The 25,151-nt window shown below is 38.4% G+C and overlaps 1 protein-coding gene and 1 long non-coding RNA gene across 6 annotated transcripts in view; one reads left to right on the plus strand and one right to left on the minus strand.

Moving 5' to 3' along the window:
* Positions 1 to 7,158, plus strand: part of LOC139624643 (protein yippee-like 1) — a 36,103-nt gene extending 28,945 nt beyond the window's left edge. For all 5 annotated transcript variants that reach the window (XM_071483928.1, XM_071483926.1, XM_071483929.1 and 2 more), the window contains one exon: positions 1,468 to 7,158. In XM_071483928.1, coding sequence (XP_071340029.1) covers positions 1,468 to 1,557 — 90 coding nt within the window. In that variant the 3' untranslated portion in view covers positions 1,558 to 7,158. The remainder of the gene's footprint in view (positions 1 to 1,467) is intronic.
* A 1,066-nt stretch (positions 7,159 to 8,224) lies between these two features.
* Positions 8,225 to 23,525, minus strand: LOC139624644 (uncharacterized). The gene is made up of 5 exons (XR_011691704.1): positions 20,860 to 23,525; positions 14,349 to 14,699; positions 10,917 to 11,106; positions 10,648 to 10,703; positions 8,225 to 8,833 (listed from the first exon to the last, which is right to left on the minus strand). It is a non-coding gene; the product is annotated as an uncharacterized lncRNA (long non-coding RNA).
* Between the last annotated feature and the right edge of the window lie 1,626 nt (positions 23,526 to 25,151).

Below are 25,151 nucleotides of genomic sequence, written 5' to 3' on the forward strand. Positions count from 1 at the left end.
TACCTCTGAGAGTCTACAGTGATTAAATGTCAGGCCATTTTGAAGAGGCCTGTCCCAGTAATTGTCTGAAATGACTAAAGATGGATGTAAAATAACTGAACAAAGTATAAGACAGGGACTCACTTAAAGCGGCTCCTTCAGTAACAAAAACAATTAGGGATTCACAGAAAGGGCAGAGCAGAGCTGGTTTACAAGGCAAATACTCACTTGTCAACGTCCTGATTCTCCTGACGCTCAGCACGACTGGGACACGTACTGGAAATCACGCAGCTCTTCATACTGTCAGACACAAGGTTTAGACTCCTGAAAGAGGTGACTGCGTCTCTAAAATCCTGCTTTTCTCAGATAATAATGAGGAGGGGGTGTGAAAGAAAGTGAAATTTGTGAAATAACTTTTACTTTTTCATTAGGAGTAAGGAGCAGATATTCAGTGACTGCAGTACAGAAACAGAGGAAGAATACCGGCCTCTGTTTCCTGTGTGATAATAATAAAATGAATAATCATAATGATGATGTAATAGCTTAGGCATTTGATTGGATGTTTTGCAAACAAACAAATATATCATTGTTTTTTTTTGTGTTTTTTCCACTGTCAAATCATCCTTGTTTGCTTCCATCTCAGCTGATGTTCTAGAGGCCTGGAGATGCGTCATTTTACATAAATATCACCAAAATCTCCACTGCGATTTAAAATAAGGTTGTTAGTTTGAACCAAATTTGTTTTGTAATGAGTGACTCACTGGCATCACCAGGATTTAATAGGTTTAAATAATGTCGGATACGTTTATGTCTGACTTCAAACATGGTGTAGTGCTATTTGTTTAAGTACCGGATCACACAGACGTTGCACTGTTGACTGACTTTATGATCAGTTTCATCATGTTGAGTATTTGACCGTAGGTTGTCATTAGCGTAGCGTTTAATAGCAGCTGAATAAACACAAGGAGTTTGTGTTTTGAATGGTGTCATTTACCTTCTGGTGCTGAGCAAACAAAGCAGCAATGGAAACGTCAAAGGAAGAGTCAAGCTAAGCTAATAGGCTAGGCTATGAAAACGTAGCTAAGCTAGCTTTAATTTCCAGCAGCACAGCTTGTCCCAGCGTAACAGGATGACTTTGTCTTGTTTCTGTGTAAATATTGTTGATGAATGAAAGGATGTTTCTGCCTTTTTCTTCTTGAATAATTAACCATTTAATTTGTTTTGATTAGCTCTCTTGCATGACAAACAATTAAGTAGTGATTGGATCGTCAAGCGCTTTAAAATGTGTATAAATTACAACAAATTATGTGAGCTGCAGATATTTTCATTGCATTCATTGCATTATTTCATCACTTGGCAAAAAAAAAAAAAAAGTGGCGGAGCGGCAGCAGTACACCTATGATCCTCAACATCAGTGTCTTTCAGGTTCCAGACTGACGCTGGTCTTATAACTGGAGGTTTTCTCTCCTCTGTGTTCGTGTTTTACAGGAGCACGCGTTTGAGAGCAGTCAAAAGTACAAGGAGGGAAAGTTCATCATCGAGCTGGCTCACATGATCAAGGACAACGGATGGGAGTGACGCTGCGGCCGCTCTCTTTCTTTTTCTGACCTTGGAATGCTCTTTATTGAACTGCGTGGAGCAACGACCATCGACCACCCCGCCCCTCCCCTCCAACAATCACTCCCTCAAAAAAAAACCCTTTCTCCACCAACCTCCACCCACTCGTCTCCTGTACGTGCACACACCCACCTGCTCATCGTGAAACTGAACAGAACGAATGAAATGAAATGAAAACGACGACGAGGAAGTGGAGCGACTCTTGAAAATCATGTCACAGGAATCCTGTCGTTACTTTGAAGATTGTTCGTTCTCCTTCAAAGCTCCAGAGATTTTGGATTTCACCCCCCCCAACCCCCCTCCCCCTTCCCCCACCCCACCACCACCCCCCAACCCCTCCACCGAACCACGCTTTCAAGTGATTGTGGTGATATGGCGACCACTGTGCGAAAGGAGATAAACTTCACTGAGAGAACATTTCTTTGTTTCCTTTATTCCGTCCGTCCAGCGCGACGGACGACTTCGATGACTTTGGTTATTTTAATGTTATTTGCTATAGTTTTAACTTCTGGGTTTCGGTAAGGTTTTGGTTTGATGGCAGATGGATGTTACTGGTTAGCATTTTATTTCCCTGTCAAGTCTGTCATGTTTTGTTTCTGTTTACTTGTCGTTGGCTTGTCGTATCTCTGCCTATAGCTGAGCATGCTTTTATTTGCTAATGTCCAAATGAGCAATCAGGGACGGGTGAGGAGCGGAGGGGAAAGGGAGTTTATTGTAGTTACAAATATGTAGCAGCATCTTGCTTTTTTTTTTCTTAAATAAGTGGCAAAGGATGGGATTGCAGTAGTGTGGGATTTTATACCTAATATTTTTTTCTGTTTTTATCTTTATTCTTTCTTGTGAATTTTCATTATCCCCCCCCACCCCTCCCTTCTGGTACTTCTCAGCACTCAAAAAAGCATTGAAAGCAGCACCTAGTATTTGTTTGACATAAATGGATATATACACACATCTATATATATATATATATATATATATATATATATATATACAAACATATATGTATATATATGAATATTTGTAGTGTTTGGCTAATGCGATAGTGGCTGGTCCCATTTTGCAGCAGAACCATGAGTGAAAGAAACTTGAGAAGGAGCAGAGATGGTTTCTAGACTGGGGAACCTGACATCATTATGGCAGACTGTATTATTCCATTGTCTAGTAATGAAATAACAAGAGACACAGCTCCATATGAATATATATATATACACATACTATGATTACATATCCACAAATACTATGAAAATGTTCGTAGTACGTAGATATTGGAACATGGATTCTATATATTTGCTGTCATGCACATATGTATATATGCATATGACTGTGTGTATATATGCACTGTGTGTGGTCATGCATTACACAGTGGCATACTTGAACAACGCTACTTCGTTTGCACTTTGCAGAGGCCTTTGGTTCATCTCAGTTTAGAGGCAAAAAAGTTTGTTCACTCGTCTTTTTTTTTTTTTTAATGGCCTTCTCACAGATAAACGACAGATTGTTGGAGACGGAGAGAAAAATTTTTGACCTTGACGGTTTGAGGGTTTCGTCGACTCCATAAGGAAATGTAGTGTGTTTAGTAGCTTTCTGATCATTTGGTTTGATTTTATTTAAACAATTTCTGATTGAACCCCTTTCGGAGAGAAAAGAGTAGTTTCCGATTCTTCGCTGCTGTCCTAGAAATCCCGCCATTTCCTCCCCCTTTGTAGGTCTTTTGCACTTTATGCTTATCCGTCTCTCTCTCTCTTAAAGCGTTTGAATTGTCTCATTGTGGACACCGTCTGTGATTTGCCTCTAAGCTGTATGAATCTTGTGCCTCTTCAAAACATGAACGGCCTCCCCTCTTTCTTTCTGTTGTGCAGTGCATAACTCTGAAAACCTTCTTGTGAACCGATGTGTCTTCCCCCCTCTTCTGGTTCAAAGTGGCCCCTCGAAATAATGATATTCACCAAAATCCTCACAGAGCTCTGCCCTGTTATTTTGGACAACAGAGACTTGGTATACATAAACACATATATTTTCTATGTTAAGATTTAGAGGTGCAAAACAGATGGATATTCAGTATATTATTTCTCAGAGGAAAAGCCTAGAGGAAGAGGTTTGGACTATGAGGGATGCCCAGGGCTTGTTGTTTGACTTTTTTATTGGATGGATAAAAAAAGATGGCAGCAGGTCGAGGTGGGGCAGGGTGGGATGGGATGAGAGAGATTTAAAAAATCAGCAGTGATTGATTACTTTGCCGGCAAGGTCAGTCAGATCACACGACCTTTTATTCTAAAAACAATGACAATGCAAACCCTTAATAGTCAGCAGCGATACCTACTTGAAAATATAAAGACATAAACAGCTGAGATATTGGCCCGTGTTACAGTTTTTGTACATAAAGTAACATATTTAAGGTTTTATACGTATTTCTACTGGGTTAGTTCTTTTACTTCCCCAACTTGAAGCACTTTTGTTCACTGTACCTCTGGCTGTGTGTGTGAGTGTGTGTGTGTATGCGTGTGTGTGTGTATGCATGTGTATTAGCCCACATGCATGCCTGCACACGAAAGTGAATGTTTACTTCCTTTTCCTCAGACAGTTTTATTTCTCTTTTTTTGTCCTCTCTTATGTTTGGAGGTTTTTTTTATTTTTTATTTTTCCTGTTTTTTCTTCTACAGCTGTTTGGTGTCACTGTCTCTCCCGGTGATCTATGAGGTCGAGAGCCAGGTCCATTTGTTTGGAAGTGATTTATCCCCATTTTGTTTGGTTTGTTTTCTGTTAGCTTGTTTATTTAGCTTGTGTGGTGAGAGCCCGTTAGAGGGCCGGTGTTTAGGTCTCTGCTTAGCCATGTAGACGTCGAGGGCGAGCTGGAATCTCCCACCATGTCGCAGGGAGAGCCTTTACAAAACCCTTTCACCACCACAGTCAGTGTCTCCTGTTCAGAGGGCTTTCAGACTGATGAAACGCACCCTCTGGCAGCCGCATTGGAGGTCCTGAGCTTTGGCAGCGCTGGCTGTGAATATCTGATTGTATTTCTTGAAAACGTACTCATTTTTGTGCTGGTTTGACAGAAAAATTAACTGTTATTTCTATGGTCTGTTTGATTTGATTGATTGTTTTGTTAGCTTGTTAGCTACCTAACCTAAGTTGCTACATCGCAGTTGTGGGGCTGCACCTACTTGCATTTCGAGACAGTTCAAACAACATCTGTCCTGTTTTATAGACACCTTCAAATGCAGGCTTCTCTTTACTTGCAGCACTCAGTGTCCCACAATCCACTGCACACCCCGCTGTTTAAAGAGCTCCTCAACAGCAGCTGAACGTCTAACCCAGACGACACTTTTCAGCCTTGTCTTATATTAACTCTTTAATGGTGCATTCAAGCGGTCTTCGTCAGTCCGTTAAGTGGGGAACTATGACGTGACCTCATTGATATCTGTGCTCCTGTGGTCATCAGTGCTGGTAAACCGGCTACATTTCATGAATTCTGGTGGCGCAGAACTTGCCTGAGTTTACTGCTTGGTATTCACCACTCTCTCTGCCATTTCCTGGTGATAAACTTGAAAACTACTGAGACTGAAAGTTCATTTTTGGCCTTGGAAACAGCAGTTGAAAAAATAATCTTTGTTACAAGGTCCATTTGGTAGCTGTTCTGGAGCGTTCGATCATATTACGTGATCTTCCTCCACAAACGGAGCTGCCCAGTAATGGAACTGTAGATGTTCAAACATTTTTTTCTGAGCACTTGTTTGTGTTGGTTTAGAAGTCCTTGAAGTGCTCAGAGGAATGGAAAACATCTCTAACTCTGTGACAACTGTGCAGCTCTGAAAGGTGTTGACTTCAGAAGCTGTGGAGGACCGCCTGAATGCATCATTATGGGAGGATGTTGAGACTTGGTGTGGCCTTCAAGGTCCTCCAAGAGACACATTTTGAAAGGCTGTAAAGGTTGCAGCCCCTGAACTGGGATGAAGCTTTTTGCGTAACAATAACGATGTCAACCCCTAGATGTTTGTCCCAAACTCATAGAGACCGGAGAGAATCAAATCTACTTTAACATGCAAGTCTGGATTACCACCTAGGCAAAGCATGGACCTGCCCAGGGGCTCCAGATCCATTCTGTATTATTTGGGTCAACACAATTTGATTAATTACAAATTTTTCCAAAATTTGAAACTATGACTGGTTCTCTAATCTGGATCCTGTGGCCCCAGTCAGAGGGACGCTATGTCAAAATCTAGTTTTAGGACCTTTTTTTTTTTTTTTTTTGTTCATATTGATATCATTTTATCAGTTTGCTTCCATTTTGTCTGAGTGTTAACTAATCAACACACAGAAAACCTCAGGCTAGGTAGCATTAATCAATCATAAGAGGATAACCAACAATTATTTTCATTATGAATAGGTCTGACAGTTATTTTCTTAAAGATAACTGGGTTTTAGTGCACAGAATGTCACAAAATAGTTTTTTTTAAAAAGGCCCAGTGTCATTTCCCTGAAGTGCAAATTAAATATAATCAAATTTCTTTTGTTTTTTGTGCCCCAGTTAAAAACACAAAGATATTACTACTATCATAAAAACCTATTAAACTAACAAATATTTAAATTTAAGAAGCTGGTAAAAGTGAGTTGTTGGCATTTATGCTTAAAAAATGACTGATTACTTTAAATTTAACAATTAATAAATGATCAAAATTGTTGCCAGCAACAAATCTTTGCCTTGGGGCCCCATAACGTAAATCCGGCCGAGTTACCAGACCATTAATGTCTTAGAAAACTTAGATTGTTACTGAGTGGGCCTACACTGGTCTGACTTTGCTCTTGTTACATGCACACAGCCAGTTTCTTCAAAAGGCCTCCAACATGGCACCAGCAGTGGTTGCTGGGAGATTTGTGAGCCAGCTGCAGATCCTCTTTACACTCCCTTCGATCAGTCAGTCCAAGTCGAACCAACAAAAAGCAGTTGCCAGTGTCACCGCCGGTGTGTACCAAATAAGAACCAGGTTCTATCAAATGCGTCAGTGTCATGTGTCAGACGGCAGGAAGGAAGCCAGGGGTCACGTTCGAGTGTCTCCTGGAGATTCAACTGTTATACCAAAATTAAAGAGGAGAAATCCTGTCACTTGTGACATTGACTCTCTGTAGAATGTTTTGATTCTCTGATCTTAACAGCGTCAAAGCAGCCTGGATGAACAGTGTAGATACTTGCTGCTGAATACTGTTTACTTTTTATTGTTATTTTGTTTTATTGTGACACTGGCTACCTACTTTTTGAGCTCTGTTACTGTCTAAAACATACCTGAAAGGATGTTGATCAAAGGCAAGATGGTTATACAGGGGAAAAGACTGTACAAGTTCTTTTCTTACAGTTTAAGGTCTAAAGCATGTTGTATTTATAATGGCTATATGTCGTGCCTGTTTTATTATTATTTTTTCCTAAATTTAAAAACAAAAATATTATATGCTTTTTATTTGACTACATTGCTTTGCATTCTGTCTTAGTAAAGCCATGTCACATGTCTGTTTTCACTCTAATGTAAACTATCAAATATCACAATAAATTTTCAATGGCATTAAGTTGTGGATTGTGTGAAGTTGTCAATAATTTTTTTAGGATGCAGTCAAAATTTGGGATGTCTTTGTTCTTTATTGAGGGACTGTTTCTCACTCTGTGGTATAATAAAGTTAATCTGAACTAAATAACTTTGTTTAAATACACACTCTACCCTATATTTCATGTTCTGAGGAATCTTATTTTGAAATACATAATCTTTCACAATCTGTTATTGTATCTTTTTGGCTGCACCGTCCATGGTCCAGTGCTACATCCTCAAATGACTGACTGAGTGATGAATTTAAAGTAAATATAGCTGAAAGGCTGCACACTCTTTGTATTTAATTTATGTGTTTGGTGATTTTGTCAGATGACGTTGCAGCAGCTTGGAAATCTCTGTTTCATACTGTTCCATTGTCTGACAACAGAAACAGAAAAACATGTAAATGAGAACAGCTTCGTTGGGAATTCGGTTGTGATAAAATACTGTATACGTGAGGAGGAGAGAAGCAAACAGATAAAGGGCTGAAACCAGCTGACACAAGGCTGAATTCAAACAGGACGTGATAATGTCATGAATATACTAGTGAGCATATTACGTTAGCTAGCGATATTTAGCGACTTTTTGAGCAGGGTTTAGCCACTTTCCGCTGAAAGCAGCTGTTTACAGTGGTTCCACAACAGATTTCAACTATGTCCTTAATTTTGCATATTGACCATGCGCAGCCCAGTAATATAGGTTTTGGCCTAGTCTTGTTTAAATATCTTCCTGTGCTACAGATAACAGACTGCAGGATGGGCACCAAAATTAAACAGTTTCAAATTTTTGTGGGAGCACATGTTGCATAATTTGCTTAAAGAAAGGTTAGCAATATCATCGGATATCTAGTGAATCTAAATGTTCTTATAGCTGCATACTATTACATTATAGTTAAAGTTATAACCATATATCAGATGTTTCTATACTTCTTATAAATGCTTAATTGGAAGACTTTAAATAAAATGTTACCAATAATATATTTTTGTAAATTTTCATACGAAATTGCAAACATATTTAAAGCCATTAATTATCCTTAGGTCATTGTGAAGCAAACATTGTGATACTAAGGTTTTCCATTTATTTATTGTTTATTTATATCTTAGAAAACGTTTCAGTACATTTTGTGCATTAAAATGTAAATCTTTTGCTTTCACATACATTTAATTGCACAAATAACAAGAAACTGACCAAAAAGTGGACAACGGTTATATAATTTGACATTATGTCATGAAACATGTGGGGAGTCATAATGAAAATTAAACAAGAACATCAGCGTGTTACGGTTGAAAAACAGGAACACAGAGTTGAAAGAAGGGAACTTGTCTGTGGCCTCCCTGATGAGTGTGAAAGGTGAAGAACGCTGACAGTTTACCACAGAGGCTGAACTTCTGATTAAATATTACAGGCCTGACAAAAACAGTGTGTCAGAAAATGCCCTTTAAATGTAAAATAATTACCGAAGCATGAAATTCGCTGGTTGCCCTGCTGTGTAAGTCTCAGACAGAAAGTGTCAGACTGTCAAGTAATTACTTTAAAACTGAGAGACCTGCAGAGTTTTTCCACTTATGGCGTTTTTCTTTTTTTAGAACTGACCTAGAAGTCATGAGTCAGCTGTAGTGTCCTTCATCGACTGCAGCCAGACTTCCTCTTCACCGAAGCTCCGCCTGTAGTTTTGGATTAATGCCAAAAATAACAGTATAGTGCCCATGTTTTTATATCTTAAAATTATAGACTGAGACTAGGCTTTAAAAAATAATCCTGGTGCCAATATGATACCTGAGGTGTCAATAAATATTTTTTCTCAAGACCTTTACGTAAATATAAACAAGTTTCAACACTTAATTAAATGCCAGCATATGCCAAAACTGCTCTGTGCTAATATTTTAGAGAAGGTTCCTTATTTGGATTACAAAAGATCTGCTCAAAAAATAAGCAAACAAACGGAATATTCTGCAACATATTCAGTGCCTAATTTGAATACTTGACAGATTCTTGATGCTAAGAAAATAAATCAGTTGGAATATTTGATATGCAGTCACTAGATTCCTGTCATTTATCGAATCTGTAGTCTAAGTGTTGATTAATGTTGTCTCTACGTGCCATATAAATAAAAAATATTTTAGGTGCCACCTCCGACATAATCAATGTTCTCACCATGTCTCCTATGAATAAAACATTGAAGCACTGTGGCTCTGTGATGGTCTTTTTTTTTTTAACAGCCTGCACTGGTTCTTATATTTTCTGTTACATGCGTTGTACCTCAGGCGTTGATTCTTGGTTCCTTTTTATTTTATATCTGGTAAATGGTAAGCACACTGTAATATACACAGATATTTTCATTTCTATGCTGATGATACTCAACTGTTTCTCTCATTTTAAACATCACTGTAATTAAAGATAATACATCTTTGTCACACTGATAAAATAGATTAGATGTCTCAAAAATCAATTCAGACACTCTTGCTAATTTCCATTAGAAAATGTTTTTAAAAATTAGCCCAAAATATGACTTTTGTGAACTTCTGCATATAACGCAGAAGTTATTGAGATACAAAAAGGGAACTAATCAGTCTTCACTGCTGGCCGTGTGCTGCATTCATGGCTTTGTAAGGTTCTTGGCAAAAAAAAGACATTAGGCATTAGACATTTAAAATCTGTAATCTGCTCAGGATTAAACTCTTTTTTATAATGCAGTTCATTAAATTTACTATTTTACTTTAAAAAACCTTTTCTGGCTTATTTACTTTTTCTAGAGCTTTCAACCACATCATACAGTCTTCATCAGCAAATGTAGCTTGTTCAAAGTTAAAAGCTCTAGACAGAGCTAGTAAATGGATGTTAAATTATATTTATTTATTTATTGATAAAAGATTTGATTTTCCAAGTTGAATCACAGCCTGAAACTAATGACTGAAAGCCACTAAACCAAATCTGAAAACCTGAAACAGATGAACATGTCATTTTAATGGCATCCCAACATTAAACCTTGATTTGATTCATGCAGTGATACTTTTATTACTTTTATACTTTACTGTTTTCTACTCTCCTTCTCTTTCACTACGTAATGTCTGGCATTTATTTTCTTGTATTTAGAGCGGTTACTTTTGCACACAGCTCCCTAACCAGTTCCTCTTTATTAAATGTGATAAGAACTTTGAAGCCTGACACTTCTACCATGGTCAGTCATGTTAGGTTTGATGAAATCCAGCTGCATCTGTTGTTTAAAAACTCTATGAAACATTTATGTGTTTTTAAAAATAAATCATGAGATTTTTGTTGTATCTGCACTAAAAATGTAATAAAGCATATGAGGGGAAAACTTTTGATGATGTTATGTCTATAAAAATAAAACACTGAAAACTGAAACTAAAAACTGAACAAATGTTTTTTTTTTTTCTTTACCTCATTAACATGTTCAACTCTATATTTCTATCACATCTGAACAGTGTAAAGGCCTCAGTTAATGATTGAGTCTCACCTCTAATTTCCCAGGAGCCTCTCAGTCTGTTCTCACTCTGCTTTAACCTGCAGTTGCTGTAAGTTAAGAGGAAAGTTGAATGTTAATTTCTGTATTATAAAAAGAACTTTGCATTGTTTATGTCAGGAGTGAGGTGTGAGGTGTGTGCGGAGCAAAGGAGCTAGGCGGCCTTAGGGGTTTGCAAGTTCATACATCACTCTTCAGGAACAGAAATGCTAATTAACTAATATTACATTAGCTTTTGTACAATAGAGGTTTAAAAAACTTACCATAAACCTCAAAGTGAGGATAAACAGTATTTACTTTGTTACACTTTCACATTAGTTCTTAAATCTTCTTGTTCATGTTTCCCTGTATGTTTCTTCATTTGCTTTAGCTTGTTTAACCTCTGCCTCGTTTAGCTCTTGCTTGTCTCAACAGGTGACCAGCTTCACACCAGCCTCTCTACCAGCCTGAGGCCTTTGGAAGAAGCACAGAGAAATATCACTACTTTGATCATGGGAAGCTGTAATACAATTCAGTTTTCTCTACTTCTTATACAGTTACGACAAAAATAATGTCTATAATTAATGTTCAGCATCGGATAAGTTACTTTATAAACTCATCACATCAGTAAATTGCCCATCCATTAGCCACACATGCTTACCATTCATTAGCCCTGCATTTTGAGGTTTTTGAGGCTGCACTTTGTGGTGCTGTCGATGAATTCAGTTGTTTCATACTGAGAGGTGCCTCTAATATTTTGACCATGCATTATTAGGTATTGGAAACACATTATTATTTATGATAATTACAAAAACATGGATGGTTAGGATTAGGATTTTTGTCATCAAATCATGATGTGACTCATATATAATTTAGCTGGAGAAGGTCAAAGTCAGCTGAGACAGAGAAGACAAAATGTAAACAGTTAAAGGGTTCGTTTACCCAAACTGTTCGTCAGGGAGGTCTGTGGATTATCCAAAGTAACTGAAAGACATGGTGTTGCTTGGTTTTTCCAAATAAAAACACAGTGTAGAATGCCATACAAACAAGATGAGAGTCCACAATCATGTATAACATTAGCTAATTAGCACTAAAAACAAAGCACAGCTAAGGCTGACAGGAATGTCAACCTCATCGTGGCGCTAGAGGAAAGGTCAGCAGAGCTCCAAAGTCAGCAGGATTCATCCTCTGGGACCCATACATGTCTGTACAGAATTTAATACCAATTCATCCTGTTGATGTTGAGATATAGTACTGTGCAAAGGTTTAAGGCTCTTTAGATGTTTAGATTCTTACATCAAGGGGTCCTGCAACAGATGGTCTGGCCCCCACAGAGCCCTGATCTCAGCTTCATGGAGTGAGTCTGGGATTACATGAAGAGACAGAAGACAGATTAATTCTACAGAAGAACTGTGGCAAGCTCTTTTGAAAGCATCCTCGCTTTACTTTTAGTGCCTCAAACTTTTGCACACTACTGAATTTCACAGGAAATTGAAAACTTCCCATGACCTACAGTGCCATCCATAGGTGTGAGCATGGCTGGAAAGTTTTCCAGGTGCTGGATCAAAAGAGAAACTGAAGACAGAAGTCAGAGGAAAGATTGGTATACTGTGCTGAGAGCTGCCAATACATTTAATTTAATAGAGCAATGTTTTGATCCAACAGTGATGTTTGTTGGGTATCGTCAGGTGACTTGACTTAATTTTCCAAATAGAATCCAATAGCTAACCCTAACCCACTCTGAGCGCCACAAACAAGGTTAAAGCAGAACAATCAGAAGTACATATCTCAGGACCTGGAATGACCCTAACCCAAAATAACCCTCTAACTATAATCTATCTGCAATTCTAGATACCACTAAGCATAAAAGACACAATATGTTTTGGGTTTTTTTTGGGTGCACTGACCCTTTAAAAGGTGTCATTGTAACTGGGCTCTGCAGCTGTTCTCAGGACAGATTTATGCTCTTATGGCTGCAAACAGCTCTGAACCATACTGCGATGTACATTATGGTGACACATCTATAACTGTAAATGCATTTTAAGCTTTGTGATCATCAGTGAAGGCAGAATTAAGCAATTTTACTGATGGATTATCAGACCCGCTGCAGTGCAGGTAATCAGACACGAATCATTTGATAAAGTACATTTGGTACATTTGGTGTATGGACTGGAGTTGCTATGGCAGTGCACAATTAGATGATTTTTTTTCTGCATAGTGCTCTTTATCCGTCTCCTTGCTGGTGATGCTGATGCCCACACAGCCTTGTGTTGTGATGTCCTTGAGGTGGCTGGCTTGTCTTCAAGCACAACGCAGCCTGTCAGCCTCTAATTTATCTCACACTCGCTGCCAGGCTCCTAAAGCTGCAACATGCAACGTCTGTCTTGTGAACATGATTAAAAAACTGTATAATTTATTTCCTGTCAATTTGTGCTCTTAGCTGTGACCCCTGTGTGTACATAGTGGACATGTAGAGCCCCTGTTTCCCTGTTTCCAATTTGCTGCATTAAGAGCCTGTAGTAGCCTTGCACACAGTTATTACTTAAGCTTTAGACTTATACCAAAACCTCTTGCTGATTAATCTATAATCATTGGCAATGAGAAATAATTGTTGTTGTTGTTGTTTTCATGCTTTTTGCACACTGAATACTTACCCAGAAAACTCCTGTGGCTGGTATGAATCCACAATGACAACACTTTCATTAGCGTCTTTGTTAAATAAATGAAAATCTGCCTGTAGAAAATCTCCATCTGGTTTATTTTTCCTCAAATTAATAACAATCAGTATTTGTCTTTGTTTGAAATAAAGAGTTCTACACGGTGGTAGATTATTAGCCTCAAACAAAAATTATTTTTTTTAAATAGTTTTGTTGCCTAAATGTTTAAATGTTTTGTTACTTCACTGTTTTTTGGTGATTGTTATGAATCTGGATTACTGATAATGTAAAATGTATATGTACATATTTTACCTGCATAATGTGTTATGTGAACTGTGCAGTTTCCCTGCAGCGTTTTAGCATCTTTCAGCTCATTGTTTTGTTTTTACAGCCCACAGCTGTTTCTGTTGTTTTGATTGGACAAACACTGTCATCACCGTTGTCTTCAGACTGTTCAGATGAACTGTGCACGTGCCCAGCACCAGCACACAGACATGAATTTCAAACTTTGCGTGTTGTACACAATGTAAATGGTCTGCATACGTTATGCATGTATATACTGGTTGATCTTCTCGGTCTCAAGCTGAGTATATGCAGATGATGAAGATGCAAAGTTTAAAGGTTGTAGCTGTACTCTGGTTGGTTGGAAAGTCAGTAAAACTACTCCAAAGAGATGGAAAACGACCTCATCAAGACTCAAAATGACCACAAAGAGACTCAAATTAACTGCAAAGAGACGCACAATCACCATATGACACATATTGACCACATAGAGACACAAGCTTGTCTGTGCTCAGATGCCCACTGTCTCCGTCCATGGCTTTGCTAAATAAAACTTTTTGGGAGTGTTGGTGTGCAGGTGCAGTTTTCTAGAATTGACACCACATCTTATAAATAAATATTGCTCTCTTGATATTCATGCAGGTCACAGAAGGCTGAGTGCAGTCGTGAGAAACAGAGCACATTCTTCTTGGTGGACGCTTTTATCCAGCGCACCTCATGTTATTTTAGTGCATACATATTTCAGAGCGGCAGGCCCCAGTGTGAATCAAATCTAACCTTTACTTTGTAAGGACCATATCCTGTTCTCACGGAGTGAGAGCGCGGGGGGAGAAGGAATGAGTTTGTTGGTGGTGTTGTGATGGCTGCAGATAGACAGGATGTAGTGGTGTTGGCTGTTTATGTCGCCGCGTGTTATTCTCATGCTCACAGTCCTCATGTCTCCTGACCTACTTCTTTGCGACGCCTGGACATGCAGTTCAGGCTCTCCCATAGGACGGTGCCTCTGCGTGTGGGGGGTTTCACACTGGGAGGGTGGTGGTGTCATGGTTCAGGCATCCAGTGGCTGGATGACCATATCGTCTTTGCTTTTTTTTCCTTTTGTTCACACTCCATCAGCACAGACAGGTCCTGAGTAAGAGACAGGAAGTAGACAGATAAGGATAAACAGTAAGTGCTTGTGTGTGAGGGAAGCATGAAGAGTGAGCGGTAAACTGAGAAGGGGGGGGGGGGGGGGGGGGGGGGGTGAACCAGCACTCATATCATATCATCAGTCATATTTTCTGCTAAATGCTGCTTATATATTTATAGATTAGCAATAAAAATATAATGATATAATGTATAGTGGTATAATATTCACAGGGGCCATTTTTCCACACAGCACTTTTAAATACTTCAAGTACAGTTTTCTCATCATATTCACATACTTTATTTTTTAAGTGTAGGACTTGGATGTGTAATAGACAATTATTACATTGTGTAATCGTATATAAAGACTGAATACTTCCTGCACCTATTTTAAAAGCTGAGCTCTGTGCAGAAATGTGGAAATGTGCTGAGCACTAAGAACTAATTTTTGGGAACATTTTTTTAAGAGAAAAACATGAAAAGATTATTCGTTCAAAGAGATTTAACAAACAATTCTGCAAATTCACAAATGAATGCATTTCTTCCAAAGTCAGTTAAAGTTGATTTGAGACCCATACAAGCTCACCCTCGAGGTTTAAGGAGGCTGCAGGAAACCTCCTACTGTACAGCTACAATATGCGTCATGATTTGATTACAAAGTAAGAAAAAATGCGAGACAGAGAAGATCCACCAGTGAAAAATGCTAATTATTCATGCAGAAGTACTTAAGTTGAGAGAACATAATTGCTGCTCTCGCATTTTGCACCTCCTCCACGTGTGATATTAGCTCTAAGAGGATGTCGAGCCATTGACCTCCTTTGACTTGTTGCTCCTGTCACTTCATTATCTCCTTTGTCTCTTTGTTTTTTTTTTTTTTTGTTCACCCTCATCCGTCCCTCTGTCCCTCCCATGCCTGCTCTCCCTCAGCTGGAAGTGGCTGCCCTGGGTTGCAGGCCTCGCAGCAGGTTCCCATGACTGGAAGCTTTAATGCTGCTGCTATTTCAAGCCTTCTGATGTCATCTGAAGGAGGGGCTGGCCATCATCCCCGGAGCGGTGAGTCAGAGCCAGAGAGGGAGGAGAGGAGATTCGGTGAGGAAGAGGTACACAGCATCCAAACAACAATGGTGGTATACTGCTTGTTCCCATGAAGTCACCTGGGAAATGGCAGAAGTGTACATGCTGTGAAAAACAGCAACACAAGTGACAACCAGCAGCCACATACTGGTGTAAATGGGCTAAATCAGGTCTTTTGTCAAATACTGGAAAAATATGCACAAGTCAGATTTCATCATGAAGGTTCCTCCCTGAGCAGAAACATACTAAAGTAGCTTTATTCATTAATTATTTATCAATCTAGACACCTATCTTAAACATTGTCTTAAATATGTCAATGAATATTTCAAAATATTTTTTGGATTACTATAAAAAATAAAAAATTCTGACACTAACATTTTTTTTGGGGGGGGGGGGGTTGCGATTTTTTTTTCTTACTGGTATATTACAACATTTACACAATTGAAGCATTTCCACCCAATCAATTTGTGTTCTTTTGATGCTTCCATTTTGTTCTAACATCTCTAATTAATTTATTATATTTTGAATTGTTATGTTTTAAATGCATTTATAATGATATTAATATATTTATTTTGACACTTTAAAATATTTGTATAACCATTTGTATGTATTCTGGTAAATTTTTCATATTCTTAAATCGATTATTTCTGTTAATGTTTGTATTACGTACGTATGTATGTGGGTATGTATGAATGTATTTGTGCTGTTTCTACACAATAAAAGCTTTTCCATGAATACCAATCTGTGAAAGAGACTGAAAACCTTTGGGTAAAAGGCCTATTGAAATATCAGAACTTATATCAGGACAAAAACAGAATAAAAATATCAGGGCTCACTTTCATAAACTGTCAGTGCTTAAACCTTTGTGCACATTACATCATCTGATAAACATGATTAAATTATGACAGCGTGAAATCATATTTCATTTCCAAGTATTTCTGTACAACAAAACATATTTTCAAATGTCTTTGGTTTCAGCCTCAAATAAGATTTGGTGTTACTGTCGCTGGCAGAAAAACAGACACAGGGACAGAAAGAGATGTTGTTTTGCTCCTGTCTCCCCGAGTGATGTCATCCCCATTCAGACTCTGCCTACACAAAGTCGTGGCAGTGCTCAGCATCCACTGTCGCCATGGTTACAGCATTACATCTCCCTCACTCCCCTCATCTAAAACCACCAGGCGCCAAGAAGGAAGCCATTGGTCAGTGCGTCAGACCGACAGGCGCTTTGTCCAACGAGAGAGGAGGTGAGTGATGTCATTGAGTGGACGGGACTGAAGCAGCGATGTGTATCCAATGTGTCAGAGATCTGCTGACGCACCAACTTAACAAGGGAGGCTGTCACATTAGCAGTTATCTGTTTGAAAGAAACAGGTGAGGGTGGACGTCAGGGTCTGCAATGTGTTACAGCTGTCTGGAGCTGCTGCCAGTCCTCTTTTAGTACTAATATCCCCAGTTAACCATATGCTTATCATGGTGGGCGGCATGTCTGGGTGGGGTTTGGCACGGCGTTGGCAAGTGGCTCGAAATATCACAGGACTCGAGTGGCCAACGCTTTTCTGAAGCCAGATCTATAAAACCTTTTACACCCAAACAAACACACATACTGGCTAACAAAATCAATCAAAGGAAAGTACGTGGTGAAAATTATGATACTGTATATGTATGTAGTCTTATTTTTATGGATGATGCAAACATGAAATATAAACGAATGAACTTAAAGCTATTCCAATCAACACTTTTGAATTAAAGTGGCTGTGAAACTCATAACTCCGTAGTTTCTCTCAGCTCTCCAGAGCATTTTAGTGTCTTTAATCTCTTGTTTGTCTGGCCCACAACTTTATTGTGTGGCAGGCAGCTATTGTCAGTGATAAAACTCATGGAAAAATCCACTGTACATTACCCGCTAAGGATTTCTTGATTTTATTCAAGTGTCCTATAATCCCTAATTTGACTGTTTTCTTAAAACTTTGTAGAATTCATCATAACTCCTAAATTTGACATGGGTCCCTCAGATCTTGAATTTTAGTATGGTCCCCCAAAGTTTATTGTCATAAATTTTGCACAGGTCCCCAAAATGTGTTATTTGTTACGATCCTGAAACTTAATGACCTTTTAAAACATGGCCAACCCTTAAGATGCTCAGCCTTGGTCATGCTACTTTAGGTTTGTTTTGGTCTGTACCAGACTCAGTCCTCACACAACCTTGACAAATAATAGGTTGTCTGAAAGCTCTGAGTCGCCTGATTCTATCTCTGCAAAGCAGTCGCCATGTGTTTTCAATATACAAAACACAAAAGGTCCCACTACAGGCCATACAATCTTATTCTTATGCCAAAATAAAAAATTCTACTACGTTTGTGTCTTTGTATCTTTGGTTCAGTATCTCATATATTCACTCTGACTTTTGGTTGAATAACCTTTTTGAAGAACAGCAACCTTTTTATTTCAGATACATTAGTTTTGGACCTGTGCACAAAAATGAGGGTGCCTGGAAACAGGTTAAATCACTCCTTGAGCTTCTCAAAGGATTTTAGCATTTGAAGCTGCTAATGAATGCTGTAAAAATATGCATATAAATAATGGCAATAACAAATTTGTCTGGGGGGCCACTGGGTGGTGGCTGAGAAGCTCTAAGCATCCATTTACAGCATCTTTGTTTATTGTGGGTGGAGAGAGGTCTAAACATCTTTCTTCTGATGCTGTATTACAGTGACCGTCCACTGGCGATGTGTTGCATGGTAGCAAACATCTCAGTGGCCACACATCACCAGGTCCAAGCGTAGAAATTTCCAATTTGATGCTTTCTTGTCTTAATCTTTTATCTCCTTTTTGATTTCCATTTACTATTGCACCTGCCCAATTTTCCCGCAGTAATCACGATCCTTTCGTTTGATCTCCTTGTGTCTGATGTGTGGAAAGGTCTGGTAAATTATGTTGGAAACATCCATGCCAATTTTTGATAATTTCCTGCAGCCCCTTTTTCACAAAGAAAAGCCAGTAAAATATGATATTTGCAAAAGCAGCATTGTGAATTTCAAACTCTTTCATGTTGTCTCCTGAAAGCCAGCTAACTGCCTGCATCATCTCTTTCACACACAAAGCCAGCAGTGACCCTGACGAAGCATCAAGACAGAATCTGCTATTGAGTAAAAGTAAATTCATAAAAATAAGTGCTGGAACAAACGGGAGTGCAGGTAAAGTTCATTTTCAGAGACGAGCACCAGTGAGGCTGTTTATGATTCAGTCCCATCTCTGTGAAATGTGGTGTTACATTAAAAAAAAGTGCTTTTTACTGCAAAAATAAACATACTCAAAAGCACCAAAATGATTCAGAGACATCTGGAAAAGCCTCACTGCAAAATGTACATGAACAAACACTATCTGTATCTCCTTATAACTATCTTATAGTGTATTAATATTTAATGTTTACTGCTTATAAATGCTAAGAGACTTTACCCACAGTGGCTTACAAAGTGGAGATTTACATATTACTAAATTAAAACAGGCGGCACTACACATGCTAGTAAAGTTAGCTTGCTAATGCTGTTTAACGTGATTAGATCGACACATCTGACCTTAATTAAATGGGAATGTTTTTAAATTAGATAAAAAATGACTCAAATGACAAAACGTTATATCTGTAACATAAAGTATTAACGTCAGTATCTAAACTGTGTGAATACTGATGACTCTGACAAACACGCAAACGTAGAGATTAGGCACAGGTACAGGTGTGAGGTGTAACTGCTAGGTAGCTAACTGAGTAACTTACCAGCTTTCTAATAATATAAGTTAGTCAGATATTTAATTCTGCATAAATACTACTAACAAATACAGAAACATTTCTCCATGTACTTAGACATGTATAGAGATTAGTTACAAAATACTTAGTTTACACATTATTGTCAGGAAACTGCTCTGTAGCTAACTGACAAAGCTAATGTTAGCTTACTAATAATCTCAGGTTAGTGTTCATTCTAAATTGTATGAATACTACTAACTAACTCTGAAACACATACATTTTTCCATTTATTTGCACACACATAGAAGTTAGTTGTTACTAAATATTATCAGACACTAACAGTCAGTAACTGAAGCTAACAAACAGCTAACACTAGCTTGCTAACACTGCTAGGTTAGTGTAATCAGATATGTGAACTAACTGAAAAAGCTAATGTTAGCTTACTAATAATCTCAGATCAGTGTTCATTCTAAATTGTATATTACTTATTCTGAAACACATTAATTTTTCCATTTATTTGCACAGACATAGAAGTTATTTGTTACTAAATATTTACAGACACTAACAGTCAGTAACTGAAGCTAACTGAACAAACAGCTAACACTAGCTTGCTAACACTGCTAGGTTAGTGTAATCAGATATGTGACTTACTGACAAAGATAATGTTAGATTACTAATAATCTCAGATCAGTATTCATTCTAAATTGTATGAATACTACTAACTAACTCTGAAACACATACATTTTTCCATTTATTTGCACACACATAGAAGTTAGTTGTTGCTAAATATTAACAGACACTAACAATCAGTAACTGAAGCTAACAAACAGCTAACACTAGCTTGCTAACACCGTCAGTTAGGTTAGTGTAATCAGATATGTGAACTAACTGACAAAGCTAATGTTAGCTTGATAATAACATCAGTTTGCTACCTGGGATATTTTTCCATATTTGCACACATGAAAAATCAAAGCAATCTACCTTCAAAAACACAATTAGGCTTCATAAAACTGTTGTTTTTGGAAGTTATGTTACAGCTTTTGATGCTAATTTTAGCCCTCTTAAAGCTTTTATAAAAAACAGTATAACTGCATATCAGCTTAATTCATACATCCTATTTTAATCAGATCACCATATAATACTTGGTTAAAAGGCACAAAATCCACAAAAGTGTCTGCATGGGAGCTTTTCTGACGGGGGAGTTTCTGTGGCTCACTTCGACATCTCTCTCTGGACTGTGTAACATCATAAATGTTTTAGATTAAAAAGCTACGAGCTCGGATGAAGCTAAAATAAACCCTTTGCCCTTGGTGCGGCGCAGAGAGGAAGGGAGTCGCGGATTACCTCCTTTTCCAGGATGGATGATTCATTTCCTCGTCTTCGTAAGTAACAAGTGATCTCTATTACTTTCAGGAGAATTTCAGTGAAATGGCTGCAGCATGTAAAATGGAGCCTGTGACGTGAAAGCACACAGGCAGCTGATGGTTGTAATTTTAAAGAGGGGAGATATAAAAAGGCCGAACACTGGTGTTGACAGCGCGTCCCTCGGGGCCGGGAAGACTGAAGGCCGCATGTTTGTTTGGGCTCTGGTGGGAACATCTCTATAATTGCCAGGTGTTTCCAGCCAGACTGACGGCTGAGAGAAATGATGTTATTCATTGTAATAACATCATTTGCTGACAGTACATGCCAATAAAAGTGAATGTGGCGTCTAATGAAAGGCCGTTTAAACTCCAATTCTTTTTTTATTGTTTCACTGAAAACAGTAACCTGCTCAAGACTTGTAGTAGTGTCAACGTAATGTGTTTCTGTCAGGCAAAAGAACAGATAAATATTCTTTCTCGTGCGTTAATTGGGGAAAAATAGTCTAAAAATGACATGTTACATAACATGTAGGCGATGGTAGCCTTTTGTCTCACACTGCTTTAAAATGTAAACACAAGAATAATAAAATAGTGAGAGTAAAAAAAACAGAACCTCCGGTATCTTTTTAACTCGTTTTTGCATGGGAGTGAGAAACACAAAATAAGCATATATCCAACATTTGATTTTAATTTTCACATTCAGCAGATGTTTTACAGAGAACATCGGGTGCTCTTATTCTGAGTCAAGTTAAATCAGAGGTTCCCAACCCACGAGGGTTGTGCAAGTGGGACAAGTTTTTTTGCAAAACAGTGCAGTTTTGGGCGAAATGATGTGATTTTATATACATATAACAGTATATTACAGTATAGTATAAACTATTACTGTGACAGGCCAAAGATAGGAACTCTCAGTCCGATTGTGCACTAAAAGATTACATCCAGGACAGAAACTGGAGTATCAAAACACAACACTGGACAGTAGATCTATGCGGAAATAATGGAGCTCCATGGGAGTTGTTTTTGTATTTGTGCTGTATTTTGCACTGATTTTTGTTTGTTTTCCCAATAAATGGTAAATGGGTTGCATTTGTATCGTGCCTTTCTAGTCTTCTGACCACTCAATGCGCTTTACACAGTGTTCATTCACCCAACCACACATATTCATACACTGATGGCGGTGGCTGCTCTGCCTCTGAGCCACAGCCGCCCCAAAACACTCATTTTAGTTTTCAATTGAGAGTAGAAGCACATGCGTTTTATGTTTGTTGAGCAGAGGAGTTAAGACAAATACAATTTATTTTATATTATTTGGTTTTTATCATTTTATTCATTGATTTGTTAAATACACGCGTTTTCTGTTTCTGTTCCTCAGATGCACAATGTCCAATAATTTGTTCTTTTTATGCCTAAAGATAAATAAAAACACTTGGGAAAAAAATCCTGACTGAGGCTTTCATAGTTCGTGCATGAAAGTGTTAACAACAGGAAGATGTCGAATCCCTCGTTAAACAAAAAAGAAAATTTGAGCTTCCCCTGCTCTCAGATCAGTCCTGAATGTTCATTGATCATTAAAATAAAAAGTGCTCCGCAGCAGGATCTGGCCTCTGTACTGTGACGTGAGTTTTGAAAGGTTGGGAACCACTGAGTTAAACCTACTGTAAAAGTCGAGGCCTTATTTCCTTCTGTTCACTGGGAACCGTTAATGTCTGTGAACTAGTACGATGCTGACCGCTGAGCAACTCCACACAGCACACACCCACCCTCTCCCCCGCAGTATCTCTGCTGATGTCTATTCTCAATGGTCGACTTCAAAGCGAAGCCTGAAAATAAAAAGTGAGAACTAGAGTTGAGAGATGATGTGCACAGATTCACATTACAATTTTGTGCACGTACGCTTAGAGATTTCTGCTCATTTTTTTTATAACAGCACTGAAGCAGTGGGGTAATGACTTTATTAGGCGCGTGTCCTCTACTTGGCCTCTTATATGAGATAAAACTGGATCCAAGCAGGGCCAACGATTACAAGTCTCACATAAAACAACTGTGTGCATGATTACTAGCAACTGCTTTCATTATAAACAGCTGTTAGCCACCTCTATCAAAGCTAGACGTTGCCTGAAGAGCAAATGGCCAATAATCTTCTAGCCTGGCTCTGTTCAAAGGTATCGAAACCTGTCTACCAGCACCTCTAAGGCTTACTCACTAACGTGTTATGTCAAGTCTGTTTAATCCATTACATTAAATATATTTCTCTACCTTGCAAACATAAAAATATGATAAAAAATCCCCAAAAACAGTTCACCACAAAAAAGCGAATGTGTTCATACTGACATTTCCCCCTGACAGACAGACAGGCAATAAAAAAATGATCAGTCTTTCAGCGAGGAGAATGAATGGACAAACTGTTAAAAACAGCATCAGCACCACCACAACAAACACACTTATCTTTGGTCGTACACTAAAACCTGGCACTTGAAGTTTTAATCCCTCTGGAAAGTGCTGTGTGTGGATGAGAAGAAACAGCCTTTAAATTACAGCTGTGAAGCTGCAAAGAGCAGCACAAGAGCAAAAGGCTGCTCATGTTTATCAGTAATCACCTTCATTCCTATTAAAAATGGCCAGTTGTGCCAATTAAGCCTTTAATGGTTGAATGTGTTAATTAGCAATAACTTTTCTGACATTTGATTTTGTTTTTATATTTTCAGCTCATGAAATGTAAGCATTAAGACATTAAAGCTGAATATAACTGCCTCACACATCTTCTTAAAGATGCATTTTACCAAATGTCTTCTTTTAAAATTGGTGCAATTTTACAACCCAGTAGTTGTTAGACTGAAAACTGTTTTAACGAGATCTCAACCAGCTGTTGTTTAAGCCTGATAACTAAAACTGAGCCATTGTGTAGGTGTAAATTTGAGGTGGTCAGACTGGATCTTCCCTGAAAAAAGTACAATTAATTAAACAGTGTAATATTATTCATAATTTCCTAAATTGCAAAAAAACATTTTTAGTTCATGGGCTTTTTTCTGGAGGTGAAAAAAAACTAATTTATATCCCCCCACAGATAAAACACCTCATGCTAAATGCTAAATCCCAGCACCTCGGGCACAAACTGTCCACCCGACTTAATTTAATTAGACAATATAAGATCATAATGTGAAGAAATACTTACCTTAAAATGTGTCTTTCACATCAGTAAAAATGTGGCAGCAGCAGTGTGTTTTCCTCTTGGTCTCCAACCAGGGCGAGACGAGGCTGAGTGGATGGAGAAAACCAAAATGCTCCTCAGACAGCTGAGCAAACTCCATCCACAGAGAAAGAGGAGAGATGTGGTTGAAAGCTTCAGAGAAAGGGAGTGGACGCTGAGTTAAGATATGTTTCGTTTCCAAAGCCAAGAATAACTTTGATTTAAAATCTGTCTGTAACATGATTTGGGTCTGAACAACAAATTTAATGTAATAAATCCCACCGGAGTGTTTGACCCACTGATAAGCTGGAAGACTATTAGGAAAGGGTGACAGGGATAAAAATTTACCACAAAAAGATATCAAAACCTCTTCAAAACAAAACCAAACCCCACAAAAGCATCACAAAGTCAGTGTGGATTACAAGGCTGTTGTATTGATTGACACGACATTGTGCTTGTCTTGGTTTAAACACTTGAGAACATTATGTGAGCAACTTGCCGTCTTAGGTTACTGTTTGCTTCTGACTCCCTAGTTTCAAATCACCCATCTAATGCTTGTAAGAACCACAGGCCTCAATTATTCATTGAATTAGCGGCTTCATTGTCCCACAGCCTGCCTGAATCCATTTCCTGCCGCTGCTCTGACAGGACAGTTTGAAAACGACTGACTTTCCCACCACACTGCCGCTCGGTTTTAGCGCTGTGTGTGTGTGTGTGTGAAAAGGCTAATCGTGTGGGTCAGGAACTTCAGCTGTGGAGGGCACCAACTCAATCTTTCACCTCTGGTATTAACACAGCTTCCACCTCACTGAGGCAGGAGCGACTCCGAGGAGGCTCAAGGGTGTATTCAGCTAAATAATGAGGCTGAAGCGGAGAAGCATTAAGGCCATAACTCAGCATCCAATAAATTATGGGTTATGTGACACAAGGGTGCTTTCACCATTACTTTGGTTTCACCACAGCAACAACGGTCTTAGAAGGAACACTTGATGCAAGTCAGTGCCCGTCTTTGCAGCCATCAGTTGCAGATTTGTTGATTCAACTCAAGATGATGACAAATTTTACATTTGCTGCTCTGAGCACCT

This window comes from Trachinotus anak, unplaced genomic scaffold, assembly GCF_046630095.1.
Source record: "Trachinotus anak isolate AG129_WGS33_773 ecotype Australia unplaced genomic scaffold, CSIRO_AGI_Tana_v1 ptg000008l, whole genome shotgun sequence".
In the NCBI taxonomy this organism is placed as follows: domain Eukaryota; kingdom Metazoa; phylum Chordata; class Actinopteri; order Carangiformes; family Carangidae; genus Trachinotus; species Trachinotus anak.